The sequence below is a fragment of the Anneissia japonica genome, unplaced genomic scaffold, assembly GCF_011630105.1.
Source record: "Anneissia japonica isolate Jap-2015-1 unplaced genomic scaffold, ASM1163010v1 scaffold131_len961581_cov171, whole genome shotgun sequence".
In the NCBI taxonomy this organism is placed as follows: domain Eukaryota; kingdom Metazoa; phylum Echinodermata; class Crinoidea; order Comatulida; family Comatulidae; genus Anneissia; species Anneissia japonica.
The window spans coordinates 383,918-398,765 of record NW_022750285.1 but is presented as its reverse complement, the minus strand read 5'-3'; the positions used below and the strand labels follow the sequence as shown (position 1 = coordinate 398,765).

The 14,848-nt window shown below is 35.6% G+C and overlaps 1 protein-coding gene across 2 annotated transcripts in view; it reads right to left on the bottom strand.

The window, feature by feature from the left end:
- The window catches only part of LOC117121303, a 20,379-nt gene that overhangs the window by 3,461 nt on the left and 2,070 nt on the right, over positions 1 to 14,848 (bottom strand). For both annotated transcript variants that reach the window (XM_033266445.1, XM_033266446.1), the window contains exons 2-4: positions 14,098 to 14,143; positions 10,896 to 11,417; positions 5,067 to 5,168 (exon numbers count right to left, since the gene is read on the bottom strand). In XM_033266445.1, the coding sequence (XP_033122336.1) occupies positions 5,067 to 5,168; positions 10,896 to 11,417; positions 14,098 to 14,104 (631 nt within the window). In that variant the 5' untranslated portion in view covers positions 14,105 to 14,143. The remainder of the gene's footprint in view (positions 1 to 5,066; positions 5,169 to 10,895; positions 11,418 to 14,097; positions 14,144 to 14,848) is intronic.

Here is a 14,848-nt window from a genome sequence, read left to right as displayed (position 1 = left end):
GAATGAAATACTCAGGGTGGGCCTTGGTTAAGACCTCAAACAAATAAATCTGGCCATCTTCACTCAAGCCCCTTGTTGCCATATCTACTTTGGCAAGGGATAAAACTCAAGAAATAACAAAAACCACTATAGAGAGGCTGATACCAAAATGGTGAAACATAGCACCGCAGCATTAAACCTCAAATACAAAATATATATAGCAAAGAAATAACGAAAACAGTTTTATATAAAACAAAACATATTGTACACCTTTCTGCCTGTGAGAATCAAGGGTCGGGCAACAAAATAATGTGCAGATAAACAATAATTTGCGGGTGGGAATTGATTCTCACCTCGAGAGGATTCGTATGATCACGATTATACTTCAGGTAAGTACCTTTCCATAATCATTAATTATACTTCATCCTCTCTCGGCTCGAATCAATTGGCGACTTTGAAGCAACCCACTAAGGACTGCCTCGGCTACCAAAGAGGTAGCAGTAGGTCTATGATAAAAACGACTGAATGTTGTATCTGATGCCCATCCTGCAGCCTCTAAAATATTCTTCTTGAGACCCCAATCCTGTGAGAACAGGATGCTGCAGCTCCTCGTATCGAATGAGCCTTGAACTGTCTGGTGTCTACACCTGCTAAACCCAGCATCTCAACCATCCAACGGCTGATTGTGGTTGACACAACCTTCTTGTGTGGCTTTGAATGGCTAATAAACAATTGGGTCTCCGGCCCTCTTATTGTAAGTTCAACATATTTTGAGACGGCCCGCATTGGACAAATACAGGGGTCACTAAAAGCATCAATAGTGACTAATCCCAAACCTTGGCCTATGCTGTTTGAACAGCTGTGCCGGAACAAACGTGAGACAATTACGAGACACTGTCAAGTCTCTAATATCAATATAAATCAACGAGGATACTCTCCCCAAATGTGACTAATGCTAACAATAAAACTGTCTTCAATGTTAACAATGGAAGTTCATCCCAATGCAACAGTGACCGTAAAAAAGACAGTACTGATCAACGTCCCAAGTGTGAAAATACCGAGGGCGTGGAGGATTCCGATTGAAAAAAACCCTTCATTAACTTACATATTTCGACCGCTTGCCCAACCGGCTGGTTTTTATAAGATTCATGGTATAATGATATGGCTGTCCTGTAGACTCCTAAAGTTCTATAAGACAACTTGTTCTTTTCGCACTGGACTAAAAATTCCATTATTGTAGCTACAGGTGCTGAAATCGGATTAAGTGCTCTCCTAGCACACCAGCAGCAACACCAAGCTTTCCATGCTGACTGATATTGTTGATGTGTGGATGGCCTGCAAATGTCCAGGAGGATTTCGGCAACGTCCTTCGAAAACCCCTCTGTTGCATATTGCTGCCGCAAAGCAACCATGCCGCTAAATGAAGAGACCTGCTCAACGGATGGGGTTGCCGCGAATGGGGCTGAATCAGAAGATCGCTGAACTGCGGCAGTAAAATCGGTTCTGCTATTGCCATTTCCAGCAACATGGGATACCACACCTGTGTTCCCCAAGCTATGACCAACGCCGTCGCTCCCTCCGCCAAAATCTTCCGCAGTACCTGGGTTAAGAGACAAAAGGGCGGAAATGCATATGCTCGTTCTGTCATTCAACTCACCGAGAACGCATCGATTGTTGTTGCTCCTGGGTCTGGCTTCCATGAGGCATACCGAGGAAGTTGATTGTTCAGTCTCGACGCAAACAGGTCGATTGTCGGAAGGAATCCGAACCGGTTGCAAACCTGATGAAAACCTGAGGGTGCAGCATCCACTCCAACCTGTCCACGAATATTCGGGACTGTGCGTCTGCTATACAATTCGTTGTCCCTGGTAAATGGTATGCTGTAAGTATGATCTGCCTCTGCATGCACCATTTCCATATTTCTGTGACCAAAGTTGACAGACCGGCCGCGCGGGTTCCCCCTTTGTGTTTGTGATAGGCTATCGCCGTTGTATTGTCCATGCGGAGCATAATGTGACACTCCTTCTTTGGAGCTGCAAACGATTGAAGGCCCTCAAAAGCTGCTAGCAGTTCGAGGTTATTGATATATTCTCTTTCGGCCAGCGACCAGCGGCCTCCTGTTTGCCCCACCCTACAGTGAGCACTCCATCCTTGCATCGATGCGTTCGATGTTATAGTCAGGAATGGCGGTGGTAAAACAATCGGCCTCCCGTTCCACTGGCGGAGGCACAACGCCCACCATTGTAGTTCCTCGATGCTTGTCTGCGAGAGACATACTATAGCTTGGTATGTTGGGTCCCTGTGAATTGCCTGAATCAGGTCTGCTTGCAGAGCGCGAAAGAAAACTGGAGCTGGTACTACATCTTCGGCCGTGGGATTCAATTTTCCAATAATGTTGGCCAGTGCCTCGGCTGATAGACAAGAGTCCTTGGCTGCCTGTGTGCATACACTTTCAAGATGCTGAATCTTCTTTTCCGGAAGACTTAACGTCATCTCTCGGGAATCTATTATGTGCCCTAAGTATCGTATGCGACGACTTGGGACCAGTTGAGATTTCTCCAAGTTCACCAACAAACCTAAGGTCTCCAAGAACCCTAGAACGCAATCTTTCTGGGCTAAACACTCGTCCTGAGTGCTGGCCACTAAAAATATATCGTCCAGATATATCATGACTTCCATTGTCCTTGTCGGAAATGAGCCATCACCGGCTTCATCAACTTTGTAAACAGACGTGGGGCCGACGTATGTCCAAATGGGAGGACTTGAAACTCGTATAGGCTCTCGCCCCATTGGAATCGCAGATACTTTCGATGGCTCTTGCAAATCGGCACCATGAAATATGCATCCTTCAAGTCTAGTGCCACCATGCAACTGTTGGGCTGCACTAGCTGCTTGAGCATGGTCAGAGATTCCATCTTGAAATGCTCTGAAACTACAAATTTGTTGAGCCTTTTGAGATTAAAGACAGGTCTGTACCCCCATGTTGCTTTCGGAACGACAAAAATTGTAGATAGGAACTGATGTGGACAACATTCCACTTGTTTGACCGCTCCATTTGCGAGCATGTTGTGAATTTCCTTTTGAATGATCGTTGTCTGTTCCCCGTTCAAGTAAAGTTGATTTGGTACTGTTACTTGCCATGGTTTGTGCATGAATTGTATATGGTAACCCTGTACTGTTTGGAGAATCCAAGGATCGTTTGTTAAACTTCTCCATTGTGGTAAAAAAATGTATTCTTCCTGCATAATTTCGAACATAAGAGGTTTGCAAACTCAAAGTTTCTTTTGTGTGTACTTCTATATCATTTTTTTTGTTATTTTTTTTCGGTGGGGAGGTGTTCTGACGTTGGCCTCTGTCAGAGCTACGAAAGGAACCTTGTTGACGAAAGGAACTGTTAGCGGTATTACCATATGCCTTCCGGTAAGAGCTACCCCTATTCGGTAGGACGACCTATCCTTAGGGTAAAGTCTTTTCTTTCCACTCTGACTCTTCTCTTTAGGTCCAAATTTCTGTTTATCATTTGAGGAAACCTTAACCATCTTTTGGGTTACCTTGTTTAGCTTATCATATTCGTCGACCTTCTGCACCCATTCGTCACCAAAAATACAACTCATGGAAGGGCTAACATCCCTCAAATACCATTCTCTCAAGAAGGGTTCCGACTGGCGCTGTCTAAAGACCGACACCCACTGAATGGCCGAACCTAATAGACTCCCTGCTGAAGACAGGAGTGACTTAACCTCGCTATCCTTTGAACCACTTACCTTTTCAAGGGCTTTAATTAAAGGGACCGATGTCCTCAGCATGTCCTCCTGAATCGACCAAATGGAATTATCATGGTTCCATGCCTCATACTTTCGTTTCTTCATCGTAGCCCGTATAGGCTTGGGTATGTCAGGAGCCTTGAAATAATGGTTCACCAACGAATCTGGCTTAATACTATCCAATAACTCCTCCTTACTCTGATCAGGAACATGGGTTCTTGTTGTTCCGACCATGACAGGACGCCTTTATGAAATGCCGTTCCCTTGGCCACCTTATGGGGGATTGACCAGTGCCACCGATACTGGGTCAGTTGGGACATCCTGCCCACCCAGCTCAATCTCGTGATCTAAAACTTCATCTGAATCTCGAATAGAAAGCACAGCCTCAGGTGCACTACTCAATGGTGATCGAGACCGGTGCCTGGAATGACCCCTACCACTACGTCCCGACGAGCTCTCATCTGAAGAGCTCTCGGACTGATAAAACCTCTGTCGAGATGTTCTGCTTTTAGACCTACGTACCCCGGCATTCCGATCGAGATGAAGCAGAACCAATATCCTTCATAGTTTCCTGCAGCAGTGTCTTAAAAAGGCCCATTTGCTGATGCTGCATTTCCTGCAGAATCGTCATCTGCTGAGGGGAAAACCCACTCTTATCATCAGATGGCCGAGGCTTAAACAGAGAACAAGAGGCTTTACCACCATGAGATCTCCCTTGTGTAGACCCTGAGGCCCAGGAGAACGATAATTGAAAGTAGATTTGTAATTCGTCGCCTGTGGTGGATGATCACGACCCAAAACTGAAGGCGTGCATCATCGCGCTCACGACTCATGCATTGAAGGCGTGAGCGGTCCTCACAATCATCGTGACCCAATAAATGGAGGTGCGACTTGGACCTGTCCGGCTGACAAGCACTATTACTAGGCCTAAATGCAACCTGACTTGCACTACCACTGCTATCGCGGCCTAACTCCGCGATATTAACTAACTTATCTACATTACCACCTACACTACTGTCACATGTCTCCATCGGAAGGCATTTCCAATGTAAAAATGAGAAAAGGAACAAACTTACTTTTCGATATCAAATAGATTACCTTGCGGATACCGCCATGCAGTTTTGAGAAGAGGTTGTAGGTCAGGGGTAATGAGCCGGAAGTGTTTCTTTAAAAACTGATATACCACCAAATCAGATGGGAAACGCCAATTGATTCGAGCCGAGAGAGGATGAAGTATAATCCCTTACACACACGATGCTTTACACAAACTAAATCTTCTAAATCTTAATACTGACAAATCATTGAGGTATTTGACTAACTAACCTGGTATCTGATACGCTTCTTGAACTTGTGGCGTGTCCGAAGATGTAGACCTAGATACCAAAGTCAAGTGTGTATCCAAATCCAATGATGTGTCTGGAATATCTATGCGTATATAAAGTATATGCATTTTACAAAAATGATAATTAAATGTACTGTTTTTAATAAGAAAATATTCCTTCTTCTATATATAATGGATTACACAAACAAGACATTTAATGACTGCCGTTAAACGTTAGGCCTGTAATTTATAGTAAATATAATGTGTATTTTGAGATCTAATTTTCTGTTATTACAGGGCATTGAGAACTAATGCATGTGCAAAAGGAGTCAAAATAGTCAGTTTTTTCCAATCGGATTCATATTCCCCACGAAGCAACAGTGTTGCTTAGTAAATTATGGTGTTTGTATAGACAACAGAAGGTAATTGTTAGAGCGATTTCTCTGACATCGCTAAAGATCTAGATTCTGGACAGCAGTATTCACACTACAGCTAAAACTGAAGCATTTGTTACATTGAAGGACCACAAAGCCAATTTGCTAACAACCCAACTTGCCGATTCAATAGCCCATCTAAATCCGAGATTGATGAAATCAGAAAGCAGATATTCGACAGAATCAATAGAAAAATCATTAACAACAAGAAATTAAATAAGTGGAAAACAACAATACCGTTTTAGAATGGTTTTATCGCATTATGGACAAACACCTATATTTGTTCATCGCTTTCGACGTGGTGACTTTTACCCGTCTATCTTTTTTTCCCTCTTTTTTGGGGATTTCACCAACTTTTATTTTATTTTATCGTTTTTTTCAATTGTTTTTATCTGGACAATGACCCCTTTCAAAATGCAGACACCGTGCCAAATTCCTACTCAAAAACACATAATACCTAATTTGCATCTACACCGACCCAACTCTACATATACACGTCAAATTTGAAATTCCCTTCACTCCTGAATATTGCCTAGTTCATGAAACAGCCTGTAGAGTGATGTTACAAGTTCTTAATTATTAGTATTGTTATTATTATTATTATTACATATATATATATATATATACATAATTATATAAACACAAACACACACCCCCACACACCCACATTGCACACACATACATATATACAGGCGCTTTACATACATACACATACATCATGACTGACTACTGTGATGCCATTAATATAATATTTAAATACCTATATTTATCATTTTCTTCATCATTTATTTTTTCATTATCAACAATTTGATGTACTGTACTAATTTATATATACGGTACCATAATAATTATATATATATGTATATATACATATTATATATATATGTATATATACATATATATATACATATACACACATACACAGATATATATATATATATATATATAATTATATATATACATATATATATATATATACATAATTGAAATTGAAATATATCAATAACAATAATTCATGAATTAACAAACAATAATCAATCAATCAGTTCATCAAACCACAGTCGGCTTGTGAATAAATAAAACCATTTGTTTCTACAGTACAGTCGTTTATAAAGTTGCATGTAATTTAAACACTTTACATTAACAATATTGCTTGAGTACCGTACTCTTACCTAATACTTTATTGATTATTGAGTGTGTATATCAATCCACCTTTGGCTATGTTTGTTATCTGAATGTATTCTAACTTCAATATCATATTGACTTTTCACATTTAAATTGAATTTTCAAAATAAGATCCATGGATCTGTTGTTACTGGGTATAACCAGTTTGTATATATAATATTAATTTTATTTTTTAATATAGATGCAACATTACTCCAATAGTTTCCTAGACTTTTGCACGTCATTAACATGTGTTCTTTGTCATCAATCATTGCACAATGTACACACAATGGTGAATCATCTAATTTCCATAGATATAACCTTTTCTTAGTTGGTAAAATTCTATGTACTTATTTGAAGTTAAATTCAGCTATCGTTGGAGTCTTTATCTCTTTAACTTGTTTTGTCCATATTGTTTCCCAATCAATGTTATTGCCTGTAACTATCTTATTCCATTTACCTTCACATTTTGGTTTTATTGATTTTCTTTGAACTAAATATTATTTACACTCTTTAGTGCTTTTTTTAATATTTATGTAATTGTTTGATTCCTCTATAGAAATACTGGGTTCAGCATGTGTCTCCTTACTGCTTACTTTATGTTTGACACTTTTCAATTTGTTTAGCCAACTTTTAGGAGCGGCTTTTAAATATTTTTGAATTTATTAATAAATCTCCTAATTTAATAATACCAGCGCTTATCCACTCTTTGAAGTATAGTAACTTATCGTTAATTTTAATATAAGGATTACCCCATATGATTTGTTCTTTTATATCCTTTGTAAAAGTTGGATACTTTGTTCTGCCGCCACCAACAGAGTACCATTACGACCTTGGTATGGAACTTTGGTAAATTTGTTAATACTGTAATTTTACATAGGTTTGGCATTTCAAAAGCACTCAAATTAGGACCAATTTTATTGATATACGTAAGTGGAATTTCTTTCCAATTGCCTTCTTCTTTACTTAACAATCGTTTTACCCATGATATAAGCAAAGCTGTGCAAATTGATTCAACCCGTCTATCTATATTAATCTGTTAAATGATGCATTAAACTTAGCATCTAGATATGACGAAATAACGACAAATAATACTACATGCAAAGAAATCATGCTTGTACTACTTTGGGAACCATGGGTCTAAAAAGCATCATCCAATTAATTTAAAGTCACAATGGGCAGTTGTGATGGGGCTAAATCCTGTACAGGGGTGGCGCCAGGATTTTTCTGACTGGGAGTCCAAGGTCAACGAAGGAGAGGGGGAGGGGGAGGAGAGGTGGCGACTTCCCTACGGCGCTTAAATGTTTCGAAAGTGGTACATGGGTTTTTTTTTCAATTCAAAAGAAACATTTATTTACTTCCTCATGCAATCTTAATAATATTATTTAGGTAAAATTATAATAAAAAATTTAATCAAGTTTTTTTTCATATACTAAAAATTAAAGATTAGGAAAAGGGAAGAGGGCAAATACTCGAAAAGATTGGAAACAAATCTTGTGTTGGGCCAACCTAAATAAATAAAAGAAAAACCATAGTGAACAAGGACAGAAAAGGGAAACGGAACAAAGCACATGGACAAAACACAACAGCAACAGCATAAAATACAAAAAAAAAATTAATAATAAATAAATAAATAAATAAATTAATAAGTAAATAAATAAATAAAAATATCTAATTAAGATCGGGAAGCCGAGAGGGGTTGCTTGAAATTAAGTAAGCAACATCTTTATCCATATACTTAGTCAATCTGAAACAAGCTCTGCACTGATATTGAGTCAAGTAAAGTCCGTATCCCTGGATACTCTTTATTACGCAAAGGAGGAAGTGTTGTAATTTATATTCACCAATCTATTATATTTAAACAAATAAAACAAGTTTATGGTATTGCTATTGAAGCAATCGGAATAATTTTGAAACCACCATCTTGAATTTCCACTATTATAACCACAATATTTAGACCACCGAACTCAAATGTGTCATTTTTTTGCTGATCTTGAAAAATATTTTGTCATTGCTATAAGGGACTTGATTATCGATAGTAACGTTCAGTCTACAAAGCACAATCTACCTAAAAAAATTTAATGGACATACTTTATCTAACTGGTACTGTTACTGGTACTGGCAATAGGTAATTACGGTTATGAATCGCAACCTGATCAAGAACTAGAACTAAGAAGTGCTAGAACTGCTAGCACTTCGGCACCAACCACTGACCTCATCTTAACAAATTGCAAACAAAACCACACCTGCAATTATGTTATCTCTTGTGGACTCAGCGATCACAAATTAATGTACACTTGCACAAATTTAAACATTTCACCGATACTTTCTGATTTTTCAAGAATTTTAAGAATTATATAAATTTTTAAAGATAATATAGAACACCAAGATTGGTCTGATCTTTATAATTCAAACAATAACGACAAAGGTTTGACCATTTGGACTAATATCTTTAACAATATTTGTGATAACCACGCACCATACGTAACAAGGAGATTTAAATGCAATTTGCATAAATGGTTATTAAAGAGATACTATATTTCTGATCTTTTCTTCAAATAGACAAATTAAAGAAAAAAGCCAAAAAAAATTTAAAAAAATAAAATAACAAAAAAAAAAAAAAAAAAAAACCGCGAACACTAAGGACTGATACATACCTCAAATTAAGAAATAAAGTAACTTATATTTGTAGAAATGCTACAACTGATTCCTGTAAGTCCAATGCAACTAACAACGAAGGTAATACTAAAAAGATAAGAAAGGGTCCTAAAGATCATCTTCCTTCTAATTATCCAATATTTCACCACCTTCATTCTCTATTAATGATACTGCCATTTCTTATCATAAAACTATTGCTAACTCCTTCAACACATTCTTTGTGAATGTAGCTTCTCAGGTAAACTTATATTCGTATGATTATGATCAACTGTCATATCTCACTCCTTATCCCCATGATTTTGTTTTTGAAAATATGATTTTGTATTTAAAGAGCTTGTTGCTTTAAATCCCCACAATTCTTATGGTTTAGATAACATTAATGGAAGCTCCTGAAACTTGCAGCTTTCTTGATATTACTCTTATCAATAAACCTTCAATTGACTCTGTTACCTCTCATGAGTCTTGAGGAGTTATCATAAACAAAACCTTAACATAGAATTCACACACTTCTACTCCATGTTTAAAAAATTAAACTCTACACTCTTTCTTCTTGCACGCACCTCTAAGTTTGTTAACCAATCTACTCTCTTTCTACTTTATAATGCTTTATTTCATTCCTGCTTTGATTATTGCTGCTCAGTCTTGAGTTCAAATTATACAATCTTTCTTTCCAGTAATTTTTAAAAACAGGGCTATACGTATAATCCTTAAACGTCCTTCTCTATCACCCACCAGACCATTATTATATTAACTTGACCGTACCCTTCCTTTACATGAAAGGATTGACCACCAATTAGGTTGCCTTACCTACAGCTCAGTCAATTATCTCGCTCCACAAAATATACACCATAACTTCACCAAAATCAGAGCTTATAAGAGAATAACTCGCCAAATAAGTAAAGGAAACCTTCTTGTTCCTATACCCACACTTGAAATCTTCAAACTATTCTTCATTAACAAAGAGTTAATTTTTTTAAGCTAAATTTTACTATATTTTCTTAATGAGAAGAATTCAATTTATGCATATATTTTATTTCTTATTTTAACCTAATTGTATTGGCTTTTGCCATAATCTGCATTATTATATTTTTAAAATATTTATTTTACGTATTAATGTTTTTATTAATGTTTATTATTATATACTTTAATTCTGATTTAAGGTTGTAGTACATGTTTTGTTACATGTTGATGGTCCCAAATGCTCAGCTTCTGCTGGATGTATCATTCTCATTAAATATGGTTCAAATAATTATTTAAAAAAAATGTTAGTAGTGTTTATTAAATAGATTTGTATTGTTTCGTCGTTTAGTGTTTGACTATTTAACTGCAAAATACATTATCCACAATAGCGTAGACGTAATGAATGAACGACCAAGTACTTTTTATTCTGTGTAACTTTTGTTTGTGCCCTATTATGGGCCCGGTAGACACACCCCCTTTAATTACAATGTTTTGAATACAAAATTTGAATGGAGATTGTGTAAATTTATGGAGTAGGCATTGGCTGTATTTATTAAAGTATGGTACATTACATATACATCAGAACTAAAAGGCAACGATATCAGTAACAAATACCTGTTTGTAGTGCCTTCAAAGCGTGGAGGAGGTTATTTGTAATCAATAATTTATAGAAACCGTCCATATGGTTTTCCTTAATTATTTGTTGGTCTTCTAGATCACTGATCATAATCCATCCGTCTACATATTGCTTATGAGGCGTGTTGTATATTCCATTAATCAACGTCACATCCCTTGGTGTCAATGCCATCCCAAATTCCATCAGTCGTTGTCTGTAAGGTGTAAACGTTTTTGAAATAGTTCCTTTATTAACATCCGGGAATGACAGGAAAGTGCTTTTGATTATATCTTGAAGGGCATAGTTTTTAGTTAGGGCAATGGTTTCGGCTAGGATAGTCAAATCACTTGGAGACAGATAAGAAGACTTAACCAAGTCATTTATCAAGTCCATCGTGTTAGTTAGTTTTGTCAGTTTTCCAAGTTTGACATGATCTCTGTACAACACTTTCAGCATAGAAAGATATTTGTTTTCGTCATACCATCTTGCGACAACCATTTTTAAAACATTAAATCTCACACCTATAAAATTTTAAAAAAAGCATATTTTATTAGCATAAATGTAAATTCCTGAAAGGTTATCATTACTCAACTTTAGTATATTAAAGACTAGTGAAAGCGATTTTACATACTTTTAAAAGGTACTTTCCATAATATCATAGTAAATAATAGTCCAGTTGATAACCTGCTGGAAAGAGTATTTTCTAAATTCTGAATAGTGAATCGAATCATTGTGCACTATGAGTAATGAAAGCTTACCGTATCAGCCAATAATGAGTTATACGGTAACATTTATGTTTCATTTTATTTTATTTCCCACAACGCAAAAATACGTTATAAAATTCTTCAGAAACGTAAATAAATAAGAAGTACAATGTAATCAAATTAATTAATATTAGTAAATTACTAAATTACAGTAAAAATGTAATATAATGTAGGTATACGCAGACGTGAAGATTGAAAGTTGAAAATGGCATTATAATGTACATGGGAAAAATATATTATATCATTTATGTATTTATGTATGTATGCATCTTTTAGTGTGAAAATGGTGGTTCGTTCGGGTTCAGGTGGTAAAGGTTAACTTTCGGACTTCTCCGACAAAAGTAGGGATAAAACAGGAAGTTCATTATTTTTTTCCCATACAGTATGTAGAAATAACAGAAAGCGCTATTTCAGGTCAGTTAGGTGAACTGATACACATGAAATATGCATATCATACCTCCCCCTCGCGGAACAGAATTTAGTGGATTCGTGTATCGAGTAAGCTGCAGTGTTTATGCATGGATGAAAGAGCGATATAGAATAGGCCAAAATTTCTTAAGGCTTTGATAGTCAAGACAGTGTGAACATTAACTGGACTACTTGCAATAATATCCCTGACTACACACAGCATGGTCTTTCAAAGTATAAAAAATGCACAGTAATATTGAATCTGGCTATTTGAGTGGGCCATAGTAATAGTATCCTAGATATGACATGTATTGTAGCAATAATATGCCCCCTAATAGCAGCGTTGCCCAATAGTCTGAAAGATATAATCGTGATGAAATGCTCGGAGACAATTACCAGTACTTGGGACACAGATATGCTAATAACCTACAACTTTACAAAACATTTTCATGAGAAAAGAAAAACATTGTCAATTAACAGGCAGTAAGCGTATTTGCTGTATTCTTTTACATGATTCATTGGCTGGTAACATTTAAGGATTTTTTTTGTTAGAACCGTCTGTAAAACTGTGAAAGCCTTCCATCTGATTTTGATCGTTTTAAATAAGCTATTCAGTTTTTAAATTTGGTAGCCTTTAATAAACGGTAGGCCCTACGTCATATTATGTGTACAACAGAATATCGTCGGATTTCGTAAAATAATGTTTAAAATATATCTGCTTATATATACTTTTGCCATGTTACTTTTATTCATATTGAATGAATGACATGATATGTTTGTGAGAAATCAAAAAGAGATTTTGGCCTACTTTTCTAATTACTATACGCCTTAGTTTTTATATTGCACAAGCAGCGAGCACTGCTTTTGCGACTCTCGAGGGGGAAGTCAAATATTATTTGTCAGTTCACTATGACCTTAAATATTGCCCTCTATAATTTCTGCCTTAGTTGTAAGGGGAAAAATAATGCAAACAGGAGGGGTAAAAATAAACTGATGGAAAGGTACACCACCGTGGTCTAGGACGTGAAAAGTGACCGGGATCCAGACAACTAGACATCTCTATTTTAAAAAATTTGAAAGCATAATTATTGACTACAAGTTAATGAAATCTTTAAAAATCATACTTGCATTAATTATATTAGACATATTAAGATTTATATGATAAAAATGTTTAATAAAGATTTAACATTAAATAATAAATGAAAATTACATTATTTTTAATAATAATAACAAGGAGTAGGAAACTGCAAGAGGTCCTACTCTTCTGGTTTCGTTGGAACGTAATCCTATTAAAAAGTGTTTCTTGAGAATAATAATAATAATAAATAATAATGATAATAATAATAATAATAATAATAATAATAATAATAATAATAATAATAATAATAATAATAATAAATTGGACAGGCATATTCTAAAATAGGGCGACATAAATTACATATTTGATGAAATATTAGAGCGATCAGTAGTGCGTTTATTGAAGCCAGTGGTTTTAGGAGTTTGGAACACAAAATTAATATGTGAATATCATTTAAAGGTCTGATTGAAATATAACACCAATATTTTTGTGATTGTTAGCGAAAGTATAATTTAGAACAAAAAATATTGTAAGTGAAATGAAACGGAATCGATCGGCGAAATAGTTAAAAGAACAATAACCATATGATATGTTCACATTTGTATTGATATTATTACAATAATAACAGTTATACAGTAATATTGTAAAAAATTGTACTGTATATGCAAAATACGATAAGCAATAAGAAGGAATAAAATAATAATTAAAAAAAAATTGAAAATCATTATATTGAATTATCTAGGGTATTGTTGTTTCGAGGGTATTAGAACAAAATGAATTAAATTTTCACAGAATGCATAGTTCAATTAATACTTGGGGCTCATCATTCTCTGTCCAAATTTTATGTTCTTTTCTTTTTTAAAGATGTATTTTAGTAGAGTTCTGTATTATCGAATATTTTAATATTAAATACAAACAAAATATATAAAAATCAGTTTTCGTTTTGTTTACCATCCATTTTATTTGTGTATTTCTTCAAAGATCATGTATCGTAACCCTAAAAAAAAAGAAAAAAAAATTATACTTCGAAATTAGTAATGATATGATGACAACGACGACGACAACAACATCAACAACAACCACAACAACAGCAACAGCAGCAGCAGCAGGCTAATTATTATTATTATTATTATTATTATTATTATTATTATTATTATTATTTTATTGTTTTAAGGTTTGCATGGCGAAGAAATAATGTTCATTAATGTACTTGTTTTGGTTAGTGAAACTTTCTTGATCTTTTCAGTAAGACCAAACACGAAGGGATCACCACATAACTTACGATGTACAATGGAGAAAAATAAGACACAAAATACGAGATTAGGAACATGTTTCCGCTTAGCGTTCGATCAAACCTAAATGAATGCCCCTCTTTTATTTTTCTTTAAGAATAATATTTAATAATACAAATGGCCAAAATAGGGGATTTTTACATTCTGCAGCACTTTACAAGCGCCTACTTTCGATCTGTTATTGACGAATAACTAGTATTGAAAAAAAACCAATAATATTAATAATAATAATAATAATTTGCAATTTGTATAGCGCCTCCAGTTGGACCAACCTTGAGGTGCTTGACAACAACGGAAGGAAACGGACAAGAAAAAAAAACCATGAACCATGACCAACAGCACTCTAGACGCCTAACCGAACCCAACCAACACCGCACCGTTTATCGGCAATTTAAGGCGTGAAGCCCGCC